At 48.0% G+C, this 12,282-nt stretch overlaps 1 protein-coding gene across 3 annotated transcripts in view; it reads right to left on the bottom strand.

The window, feature by feature from the left end:
- Positions 1–1,467: 1,467 nt before the first annotated feature.
- The window catches only part of STARD9 (StAR related lipid transfer domain containing 9), a 115,554-nt gene continuing 104,739 nt past the window's right edge, over positions 1,468–12,282 (bottom strand). For 2 of the 3 annotated variants that reach the window (XM_037161673.2, XM_053665845.1), the window contains 10 exons: positions 11,948–12,145; positions 10,399–10,582; positions 9,870–10,007; positions 4,811–4,928; positions 4,549–4,670; positions 4,257–4,321; positions 3,921–4,123; positions 3,625–3,704; positions 3,265–3,423; positions 1,468–2,540 (listed from right to left, as the gene is read on the bottom strand). In XM_037161673.2, coding sequence (XP_037017568.2) covers positions 2,439–2,540; positions 3,265–3,423; positions 3,625–3,704; positions 3,921–4,123; positions 4,257–4,321; positions 4,549–4,670; positions 4,811–4,928; positions 9,870–10,007; positions 10,399–10,582; positions 11,948–12,145 — 1,369 coding nt within the window. In that variant the 3' untranslated portion in view covers positions 1,468–2,438. Of the gene's footprint in view, positions 2,541–3,264; positions 3,424–3,624; positions 3,705–3,920; positions 4,124–4,256; positions 4,322–4,548; positions 4,671–4,810; positions 4,929–9,869; positions 10,008–10,367; positions 10,583–11,947; positions 12,146–12,282 lie in introns of those variants that run through there. The other variant, XM_053665852.1, reaches the window with a different exon arrangement.

The raw sequence follows: 12,282 nt of genomic DNA, 5'->3' as shown, positions 1-12,282 counted from the left end.
TAGGTTTCTACATTTGAACCATTTTTCATAATCTCTTCATTTCAAAGTCCTTTATCTTTGTCCTTTAAATCCAGTTACTACTACAGAATTTCAGGAAGTGCAGCACCAAGGGAAGCAGCAGCTGTCCCAGACACCCCGCTGAGTGAGGGGGGGTGGGGGTGGGTGGGCAGGCCCAAGGACGAGGGGATAAAAACCTTAGCACAGGCCCAGTTCAGGAAACTTAATGCTGGCCTGTGTGCACCTTACGGGCCTACTCTCAGCAGTCAGATAACACTGGAATTAGAGGCAGCTGATGCGCTAATTAAGTTCCTTTCTATATATCTGTTCTCCATCAATTATTAAAAGCAGTGGTTTTCAATGTGTGGTCCTCAGACAGCAGCCTCGGGCTCACTTGGGACTTTCTAGAAATACAAATATGTAGACCCCTCTCTCAGCTCACGGAGTCAGAAACTCTGGGTGTTGGGCCCAGCCTGGGGTGGTAACAAATCCTTCCAGTGATTCTGGTGCATGAGTGTCTGTAAAATCACTTGTCTAAATGCAAGTCTGACTTTATCATGGAAATGTAGGTCTGCGGGTTATCGTTAACACTTTTGCGTTTTGCTGTACTATCAGCCTCAGTTAATATTCTTTAGGTTGCTGACTCACAGGCCTGGGGTATGGGGATAAGGTCACCTCTGGGCTACCCATGTGCTCAGGTGCCCATTGCTGCCTCTGCCTCAGAAGTGCCACCAGTGCATACCTGTTAAAGAGCTAACTTCCAGGGGACTGCAGTCACTGTTAGGTGTGGTAATTATAACTGTTCTGGACTCCTCCCTCTTTGGTATTCAGGCTACAACTGGCCATAGTTGGGCATCTAATCTGGTTGCTATTTATGTGCTTTAAAGCAAGTGCTGAGCTCAGTCCATCTGTGTCAGCTGTGTGATTTGGAACTGGGCCATGAGTAGTTTTTGCCATCATTATCTCCAAGCTGCTTCGGAGCTCAGGTGACACGCTCAGGCTGTCCCAGGGCGGTCTTCACTAATGAAGTGCCCTGACGGCACTCTCGGTGAGAGAGTTAGAGGAAAAGAGGGGGGAGTCCATAAGTGAGGCATTAAACATAAAACTGACCAAACAGAAAAAAAACCCCAGGAAAATAAAAGTTTAAAGACAGTTTTAAAACTTTTCATTCAATAATACATAAATAACTTAATTTGAGGTAAGAGGAAAAAATCCTGCAAACAAAATGCTTTTAGAAAAATAAATCTCTGCTGTAATCTACAGAAATTTACCTATTTCCCACACTTTGATTCCCATATGGTCACCTTCTTCCACCAAAGATTCTGGGCAGCAGAACTAAAGCTGGGAATCTGCCACCCCTACCACTTCCAGATAACCACATAGAATATTCAGAAGCTCACGTTCAGCCAGGCTAAGAAATGAGAAAACCCATTCTCCCTCCATCCTAGAGTACGTGTGACTGCAGCAGCAGCAGCAGCAGCGTGAAATGCTAACGAGCCCACCTGAGTGTGGTAAGAAATGGAACCAAGCTTCCGCTTAACAAATCACTTACCTCCTCTTCCTCTAGGAGTTCCAGTATGTTCTCTCCCATCTTCAAAAGAGTTTTTTATCTCTTCAAAATTCCTCTTGCCTTGTTAGCAGCCAGCATCTGGCTACCCACCTCCTAACTTTCCCACCCTCCCTTAGAGAGCTAGGCCCCCACCTTGACCCCAGATCGGTCCAATCTGCTTCTACAGTGGTCATCTCATTCTACTGGGCTCTGGACTGACAGCTCTGTGGCAGAGCACTGGTCAGCACTTCCGCCTGAGGCAAAGACCTAGATGTCCTCTCTTGTGAGGAAGATGGGGGAAAGCAGAAATTAATAACAAAGCGCTTGGTCAAAATTCAAGGAGACAATTCTGAATCACTGTTCTGGTTTGTGCAGCTATTTTTTTAAAACCAGTTTTCCGTTTTGGCAACACTCCATCCATCCCACCGTGGAACTGAATGCTGGCGGCAGGTTTCTGAGCAGTCTTAGCCAATGGCTGCCTCCCTACCAGCTCGAGGGATGGGTCACAATGAGGAAGCACCGTGTCAGACCGTGAGGAAGCACCGTGCCGCCTCCTGGCTCTGTTGGCTCTGTCCAATCCTGGTCCTTGCAGGGCCTGCCTGCCATAGGGTCCCAGAGACAGGAAAGAAAGGTGAAAAATCCAAGAAGATGAGTTGAACATCATTTGCTCTGGAAGGCCAGGAGCTCAGTTCCCCTTGGTCTGCCGAGGTGCCAGCTGTGACCAAGGGCTGACTGGGCTTCGCTGGCAACTCAGGGCTGAGTGCCGCCTGCTCGGTTGGCCACAGCAAGTGGCCTTGCCTCCTCTTGCATCAGGGTACAGAGAGTAACAAGAGCTTCCCCAGCCTCTCTGGAGCATCCTGGGCCTGAATCTCAGCATCTTGATGGCGAGGTGCTAACTACCAAGGAAGGAAGCCAGTCTGGCTATAACCAGCGGCTGCTGTTTGGTGAAGGAGCTCAAGAGATGAGGGGGTAAACCTGGAGCACCAAGTTCTATCTGAAATAAAGCAGAAATTGAAGAGACAAAGGTACAGAAAGGCCCTGGTTGGTTGGCTCAGTGGGTTGGGCATTGTCCTGCAGAGTGAAGTGTTGCAGGTTCAGTTCCCAGTCAGGGCACATCCCTGGGGTGTGGGCCAGGTCCCCAATTGGGGGTACGTGAGAGGCAGCCAATTGTTTCTCTCACATATGGATGTTTCTCTCCTTCTCTCCCTCCCCTCCCCTCTAAAAATAAAATCTTTTAAAAAAGGTACAGACCTAGGAGTGTGCCAGGGCGCACACTTCGGCCACAAGTAGCCCCCACCAGCTGTTGTGAGAGAAGCTCCTGGGACTAAAGGCCCTGAGCCCTGCTGTTCAGATCCAGGCATTGGCTTCACCTCCCAGTGACAACAGTCAGGTCAGGGAATTGGGAGTAGAGAGCTGAATAGAATGGATCACGTTCTCTCTGCTGAGGCTGCTGCCTTCGCCTCACAGTAACTTCTGTATCTCCTGAGGACCCTGGGACCAGCCAGAGAAGGTAGCCTGCTGGGCCTCTGGTACTAGCAGCTTCAGAGGGGGTTGATCTGTTCTCTCATTCCCCACTGACTGCCCTCACTGTGACCCAAAAAGCCTGAGTCTTCATTCTCAGACCACAGAGTCTGAGCACTAAAGGATACTGGGCAGCCAAACAAAACTCCATGGGGCTGTGAAGCCAAAGCAGGGCAGGCTGGGTGGGGGGGCCTCACCTGGGCCAAGTAGATGACTCTGGTGATCTCCTTTCCTTCCCTGACGAGCGGCTGCAGGATCCAGGCACTGGGCAGGATCTCCCCTCGGACTGTGTCCCTGCTGGGTCTCGGCATGGATGTGTCATACACAGACTGAGCTGCCATGATAGAAAGGTGGCCCTGGGGACAGAGAGCAGTGTGAGTCCTGCCTATGGGATGTGGATCAAACAGGGACAGGCTCCAGTGCAGTCAGTACTGTGGAAGGCAGCATGGGGCCTCCCCACCCAAATCGTCTTCCTTCCCCCAAAGAACCCAGGGCCCACAAAGATTGCGTCTCACAAGTTCTTCCCACAGTATCTCTACCACCAGCAAGGCAGGCACCTCTTTAGCTTCCACGCAGACACAACAGAAATCCCGCGGCTGCTTCAGTTCACAGAGGGCAGGGTTGCACACCAAGTACACTGGAGGGTCAGGGTGGGGAGTCAGCAGGTGGGTAGGCAAGACCTACTCCTAAATCCTTCCTCATTCAGGGCCCCCAACACTCCATCATTCCACAGCCCACCACACCGCTGGACCCAGCCTGAGTGATCTGGACGTAGTCAGAGTGCCCGGCCTGCTGAAAGGGCTGCCTCCAACCACTGCCTGTCCCGGGGCAGAACCCACAGAACAGGGCTTACCCAAGCTGATGCTGTTGGTTACTCGCTGATGCAGCCTCGCCGTCTGGATGGGCTTGTGGTACAGGGGCCACAGGGTGGGGTCACTCACAGCTGCCCACACATGAGACAGCGGCTGAGACACCACCCCGGCCCCCAGGAAGCCATGCCGAGTAGAAGAGAATGCCTTGTAGTAGAGCTGCACCTCCTGTTCCTCGCCCTGATAGCTGGGACACCAAGGATAGGGAGGAGGATGTGAAAACAGGTCCCAGGGGCACCAAGGAGGAGCTCAAGGTGGAGAAGGGAAAGGGAGAGGCGAGCTGGACAACGGTCAGGACAAGACACCGCACAAGAACTTACTTCCAGCCAGCGGCCGCCTGGCGACTGAAGAGGTTGTGCAGATCATCTGAGCAAGCTGCCATTACCTGGGAACACAGTGACCACGCCCACCTCAGCAGGTGTGGTAGAAACCAGACGCACAGCTTGGTCACCCAGGCCAGCGTTTTCTGAAGTCCCCTTTTGTCAAGATGGAGGGCCACCAGAGAAGCCACGTAAGCCTTGCTGGCCCCCAGCGTGTTCTTTCCCACCTTTCTCTTCCCCCCAGCCAAGACCTGTTAAAGGAACTGTGGGGACAAGTGGAGCAGTTCCTCACATCAGCCACAGAGATGTCCACGATGTGCTTGGCCAGATCCTGGTAGGAGGAGGAGAAGGAGGTCCCCAGGCTGGACACACTGGATGAAGAACAGCAGCAACTGCCCAGAGAGGCTCTGCGGCCTATGGGGAAGAGGTGGAGGCGTGAGCCTCAGGGCCTCTGGATGGCAACGGCCTCTGAGGGCCAGTGGCTCCCATGGACCCAGCCAACCTCAGCCCCCAACGTCCCCAAATCAGACAGGTGAGATGCCCCCACCACTCACTGTAGGCCACGCTCTTCCAGGCAGACACAGCCAGATTTGGGTGACTGTTCCTCACTGCAGACCGGCCTCGCACGTCCCCCATCCAAGAGTCTCCAGAATCAGGCAAGTTGGTGTCCCCCTGCAGAAGAGAGATGCTCGAGTCCGGAGCAGAAGATGAGAGAACACCGAGTGCAGAGAGCCAGTGCGGAGGGGTGTCCTCTGCCTCCGGAATGCACCAGCAGTTTCCCACATAAAGGCTGAATGAACAAGGCCTTCCTGTTGGGGCTGCAGGACCCTGGACGCCCCGAGCTGTCAACAGCAATAGGAACCAGTGCCTAGACAATCTCTCACTCTTGGAGCCACAGGCATGAAGGCTGCTTGTAGGAAAATTCCACAGGGATCAGACCAAACTGGGGCCTGAGAGGACCACGTATCAGGGGCCAGTGGGTGAGCGACCCTCTGTACCACTGTGGCAACAGGAATGAGGTCATGGCTGGAGCTGGGTTTAGTGTGGGCAGCAAACAAAGCCCAAGTGGGAGGAGGGATGGGGGAAAAGGTGGGGAAAGCTTGACCAAGCACAGGCAGCAGTTAAGGCTAAGGTCCTAATTTGGACCAAAGGGGGATCATCCTCTGGATCTGAGATACAGTCACCTTATCTTTAACCTCAGCCAGTTCCTCAGTGACATGACCCTTGACCTCTGATGGGTCTACAGGGACCGCCACACTACTTATCTTCAGTTCCTAACCTAGCACCACCTTAAAGATAATAAGAGGTGAACAAAGACAGTTATCTCCTTGTTTTCCTTCCTCCTGCTGCAACATACAAGTGGCCTCTTCAACTTTAGGCAGAATGAGATCTCGTTCCCCGTTTTTAGGAAACTTGCACTACTGATAGTCTGTCCTCACCTCTCCTTCTTCGCTAGATTTATCCTGTTAGCCTTTAAGCATGCAAATAGTCTCCCACCTTGAAAAATGTTTCTCTACAGGTGTCTGCTCTGCTGCCTTTCACAGATAAAGTTCCTGAAAGGACTGTCACATTTGCAGCTTCCCACCGCTCACTCCCTTCGGAACTGAATGGAATTTGCTCCACCAAGCAGCAAGCGCCCAGTCTCCGTGAGGTCCTCGTGGCTGAATCTAGTGAACACTCTCAGTCCTCAACTCACTGAGCCTCTCAGCGCACTGCCACTCGGCCAGCTTCTCCCCTTCACTTGAGATAACAGTCACTGCCCAAGTCCCCAGGCTTCTCGCTTTTTATCTCTGCTCCTTCCCAGTTTCCTTTACGGACTCCTCCTCCTCAAACACAAATTGATATTTGGGGACTTTTTCCAAAGCTCGGGTCTAGCCCCTCTTTTCTCTATAATGTACTACTAGGTGATCCTACCGGCTCACAGTGCTGCGTTCATAACTTCCAAAATAAATCTCTGTTCATTAACAAATACCACCAAGTCAATGGAGTCATCATCTGCAGAAAAGGTTACACCCCAGACCACTTCACACACAATGGCAAAATGAGTGTTTTATGCTTTGTGACTCAAAAAAGCAAGGGGTAAAAAGTAATTTAATATTATGACAAGAAAATAAAATTTAAATCTCATAGTGGGGAAATGGTTTCCTAAACAGGGTACAGAATCCAGAAGTCATGAAAGAAAAGGTCGTTTAAAAACTAGACTATACAAAATCAAAATTTTCTATGTAGTAATAAATGTAAACAAACTAAAAATGCACAACTAGGAAAAACTCTGGACTCTCAAATGACAAAAAACAAAAAGGATAATTGTCTTACTATGAAGAAGGGCCTCCAAACACGAAGGGAGAAGCACTGAGTAAAGAAACGGACGCGGAACACCAGCTGCTAGAGCAAAAAGACCAATGGCCTTTTAGACACCTGAAGAGACACTTGATCTCAGGTGCGAGAAGAGAATTGCAAATTAAAACTAAAATGAAATACTATTTACACCTGTCGGATTGGCAAAGACTGAAGAAAAGCCTTCAGTCGTTCTTGGTAGTGTTCTGTTCAGCAGAGCAGGGGTAAACAAGCACCATAATGCATTGTTATTTGAGGCTGTAAATTGGTGTGGTTTGGATTTGAAATAGAGAACCTAGAGAATACAGTGCCCTTGAGTCTTTCTTGAAGAAATTACAAGAGGAAGAATTGTGAGGGCGGAAAAGAGAATGTGTGGCAAAGAACTATGAGCGAGCAGAGTGCATTTAACCCGGCCCAAGGACGAAAACTCTGGATGCAAACATCATAAACCGCTGAAATACCATAACAAACGGCAAAGAGAAAAAAGAGGGAAAATGTAAATACACTGATCTCCTAATGTTTTATAGGCAGGGTGAAAAAAAAACTGCTAAAGCCAGAAATAAGGATATTTAAAGATATACAAGTGATAAGAAAAGAATTGTAAACATAAGACCTCCAATTATAAAACATATACACCCCCAAAACTGAGAAAACAGACCACAGAATGAAGATAAAAATTTTTAGATACCTGGTATATGCACGACTATGAATACCCTCAATAAATATAAAAAATAGAAATCACTTTCTCTGAAATGATACATTCTCTCTTCACAGAACTAAAAAATTAATCACAAATCAGAAAACACAAGGGCCTTTTAACCAAAAACATTTAAAAAAACTTTCTTAACATTGAATCAAGAAAGAAGTACAAACTAAAATGCAAAACTACCATAAAACAAAGATAATAAAAATATATTTAGCAACTTATGGGATACAACTAAAGCAGTGCTCAGAGGGAAATTTTAACTGTGAAGAATACATCAATGAAAAATAAACAACTACATGCCGACAAATTAGATAACTTCGATGAAATGGACACATTCCTAGAAAGACACAACTACTGAAAATTGACTCAAAAAGAAATGAAAAATCTGAATAAACAATGAACAAAGATATTTAATTAATTATTTAAAAAATCCCACAAGGAACATTTCAAGAAGAGATAACTACATTAGTGAAATCTACCAAGCACTGAAAGAAGAGTGAACACCAATTCTTCATAGTTTTTCAGAAAAATAAGAGGGAACACTTCCCAACTCATTCTACGAGGCCAGATGACCCCGATACGAAAACCAGACAAAAACATCACATGTAAACTACAGACCCACACCCCATAAGCATACAGACACAAAAGTCCTCAAGCCTATACTAGCAAACTGACCTAGAAACATGTAAGGAGGATTATACACTATGAGCAAGTGGGACTTAGCCCAGCAACACAAGGTAAGTTCAACATACAAATATCAATCAATATAATACATCATAGTAGTAAAATTTTTAAAGATCCCACATTATCATTCCAACAGATGCAGAAAAAGTATTTAACTAAATCCAGCACCTTTTCATTAATTCCTCAATAAACTGGGACTGGAAGGAGATTTTCTCAACCTAATAAAGATTATCCATGAAAAACACACAGCTAACACAATGATAAAAGGCTGGGTGGCTTTCTTCTAAGGTCAGTACAGGACAAGGACGTCTGCTTTCGACATTTGTGTGTGACACTGTACTGGAGATTCTAACCGGGCAATTAGGCAAGAAGACTACAGCAACAAAGGCAGATGATACGGTCTTATATACAAAATATCCGAAGAAATCTACTAAACAAACCATTGGAACTAATAAACCAGTTAAGCAAGGAAGGGTACAGGAGACAAGGTCAACATACAAAAGTCGATTGTGCCCTGGCTGGTGTAGTTCAGTGGATTAAAAACTGCAAACTGGTGAGAACAAAATAGAGAGATGAGCAAAGGATATGATCAGATGGCTCAGCAACGGTCCAAACATTTCATAACATGTTGGCGAGAAGGTGGAAGGGAGGTGGACTCTCGCCTGCTGCTGGTGGGAGTAAAAATCAGTGCGTCTACAAGGGAGTATGTGGTAGAGTATCAAAGTTTCAAATGCCTATGCTTGTTGTCCACGTCCACATCTGGGAACTGGCCCCACAGGTGTCTGCCCATGTAAGGAATGATACATGCACAAAGCTATATTCGCTGCAGCATTGCTTATGACAGCAAAAAATTGAAAGCAATCCCAGTTGGAGGATTAGTTAAATAAATTACAGTACATCCTTATAATGGAATGCTATGCAGCAATAAAAAAAAATCTACATTCTCATGTAAAGATGTACTGATTGGAAAAACTATAGGAAGTACAGAACAGTGGTATAATACGCTTTATTTTATATGCATAAAATAAACCTAGGAAGATCCCCATCCACCCCCCAGAAACCACCACTGTTCCCTTGGGTTGAGTGAGGGGCATGGACCAGATAGGTGGGGACAGGATGGGCATTTCCCTACGTACTTTTATATAGGTACATAATTTCACATTTTCTATTTCATGTTATCCATACAAATCATCACATTTAAGAACATGCAATTAAAGAATAAAATGGAAACACTATACAACTGTTAAAAAGAATGAGGCAGAACTAGACTTACTAATATCTGTAGGAAGCTTTTGGGAAGCAACATGACCAGATGGATTAGAAAGGGGCCAAAATTCTCAATAGAGTCTACATGATCTTGACCTTTCTGGTCCTTTTTTACGTCTTTCTCCCGTCTCACTCTTTACATTCCAACCATGAGTTTTCTTTTAGTTCCTCAAACCCTTCCTCCCTCAGAGCCGCCCTCTTGCCCCGACATCCCTGGAGACACCACCCGCCCTAAGCTTTTGCGAAGTTAATCATCTCTCATCCTTACAGTCTCCATTTAAATGCACCTTTACTGAGCTTCCGGACTAGGTCAGGTCCCCTGTTTTATGCTGGCTTGGCATCCTTTCTTCATAGAACATAATGAAACAATAATTAAATAATTATAAAATATGCTTAATATTTACCTAATATCTAATAGTCTGTGTAAGGACAAGAATAGTTTTGCTCACTGCTGTACCCCTAATGTCTAAAACACCTACAATATATACATATGTTGAATGAATGAACAGGGAGACAAAATGAATGAAAGATAGAACTAGAGGAAAGACCAAAGGCCCCAGGTCATCAGATGTCAGCAGGAGGCAGAACTTCCTGCCTGTACTTAGTATCTGCCTACTCACCACACTGCCTGGGGACAGGAGCTGGCCTGACAAGGCTGGGCTGCTGTTGTAGCCAGAGGTGATACCAGAGGAGAGGCTTCCATTGGAGCTGGTGCACAGGGAGCTAGAGGTGGCCAGGGTGTGCAGTTTTTCCTCTTCCTGGGAAGGGCAGATCACCGTCATCCAGCTTCTGGTGCACCCTCACTACCCACACCCCACTGCCCCGAAACCACCCCTTCTGCCCTCCCCAGATCCCATCACCCCCTGTGCCTCCCACCTCAGCCTCACAGTCTCAGGCCTTCCCACACTCCCACCCAACTGTATACCAAAGCAGCCCCCTCCCAGACTCTGGCCCAGGAACAGGAGCTGGTCTGATAAAGACGACATGTAAAGAGAGAGTGAGCACAGCTTTGACCTGGCACCAGTGTAGCATTTGGCTCTCCTCCAAGGCTACATGCCATGACTGACAGGCAGCCCCGGTGAAGAGGTCATGGGTCTGAGGTCAGCCTCCAGGCCTACCCTGAAGCCAGAGGCTGGCCCTACTGCCCACCCTCAGCAGCTGGGAGACGATCTGCTGGCGGATTCTCAGCTTCTCCTGCTCTGTTCGCTCCCGCAGCCGGTCGCGGGCCCGTGCAATCTCCACCTTGGCCTCCTCGCGAGCCCGCTGGTATTCTTGTAGCATCAGCTCTATGTCAGAGGGTGGGTGAGCAGACCTCGATGCTGACCCCGGGCTCCTGGAAGGACCACAGGGACAGAAAAATGCCTTCTAACACGGTGGGCGGGCAGTGGCCTTGGCCTGGTCACCCCAGGCCTGCTCAACACCACTTTTTTTTTTAAACTGTAAATGTTTTTTATTTTACGATTATACTTGACATACAATATATTAGTTTCAGGTGCACAACCCAGTGATCAGACATGTATTTAATGTACGAAGTGCTCACCCTGACAAATCCAGCACCCATGTGACACCACACACAGTTACTGCAGTGTTATTAACTATGTTCCCTGTGCTGTACCTCACATCTCTATGGGGCACTATTTTGTACTTCTTAATCCCTTCCCCTCTGGCAACTGTCAAAGTGTTCTCTGTATCTATGAGTTTGTTTCTATTTCCCCTGGTGTTTTTTAGATTCCACATACAAGTGAAATCATATGGCATCTGTCTTTCTCTGACTTCCTTCACTCGGCACGACACCCTCTAGGCCCATCCGCGTTGTCGCAGATGGCAAAAGCTCATCCTTTTTAACGGCTGAGTCAGATTCTCCTGCATATATGCACCACTTTCTCTTTGTCCACTCATCTACTGAGGGACACTTGGGCCGCTTCCATATCTTGGCTGTTGTAAACAGCCCTGCTGCGAACACGGGGTGCATGTGTCTTTATTATTTACTGTTTGGATTTCTTTGGGTAAGTGCACAAAGTAAAATTGCTGGATCCTTCTCTGACTCTTCGTATTAAAGTCTGCTCTGTCTGGTGTAGCAGTGCAAGCCCAGCTTGTTTGTTTGTTTGCATTTTCATGAAATATCTTTTTCCAACCCTTTACTTTATGTGCAACATTACTTCTTTTTTTATCCTCACCCAAGGACATGTTTATTGATTTTAGGGAGAGCAGATGGAAGGGAAAGGGACAGAAATGTCCATGCGAGAGAGAAACATCTATCAGTTGCCTATCTCATACGTGCCCTCACCAGAGACGGAATCTGCAACCTTCTGGTTTACGGGATGACCCGCCAACCAACCAAGTCACATGGGCCAAGGCTGGGCAACACCACTCTTGAATGACCCACCCTCTCTTTGCCTGCAAGGTCTTAAGTTTGGTTTTATATTTCGTTGAGACTCAGACCTGCAGCCTCACAGTATGTCACAGCTGCCCTGTTCATCCTCCCCCAGGACTTCTCTGTGCCGCCCCCCCCCCGCCCCCCTCCCATTTGTTCCCTTTGCCCCAGTCTGCCACAGCCACCACCGCTTGTCCACAGGCACAGCGGACCCTTTCCCGGAGTCACTCCTGTGAGAGAGGAAGCCACAGCCTCCAGTCTCCAGGAGACTAAGATCCAAGCCCTGCTCCCCACAGCTTCCTGCAGGGTCTGGGTCGCCCTTACCGGGTGGTCTCCACAACATCCTTCCTCAGTTGCTGCAGGTATTCTCGGCGCCTGCTGGGCGAGTCAAGGTCCCGGGCGGGGAGGTCCCTGTTAGGCCGGAGGCTCAGTTGTTTCTGGGGGCTGAGGCTTCGTGCCCGGCGGAGGTTCTGAAGTCGCTCAGCCCGCTGTCTCCGGAGGGTCTCAATGGTTTGTTTTTGCCTAAGATAAAACGTGATTAACTCACTGAAACTGGCCCTGAGCACCCTTCCCCATCCTACGCTCTATTGCTGACCCCCAGAAGATCCCAGGGCAGAGCAAGAGGAAAGGGAACAGCCAGCTTGCAGCCCTCCTCACTG

This window comes from Artibeus jamaicensis, unplaced genomic scaffold (assembly GCF_021234435.1).
Source record: "Artibeus jamaicensis isolate MK-2021 breed Jamaican fruit bat unplaced genomic scaffold, CSHL_Jam_final contig_1132, whole genome shotgun sequence".
NCBI classification, from domain to species: domain Eukaryota; kingdom Metazoa; phylum Chordata; class Mammalia; order Chiroptera; family Phyllostomidae; genus Artibeus; species Artibeus jamaicensis.
This window is presented reverse-complemented; position numbering and strand designations above follow the sequence as displayed.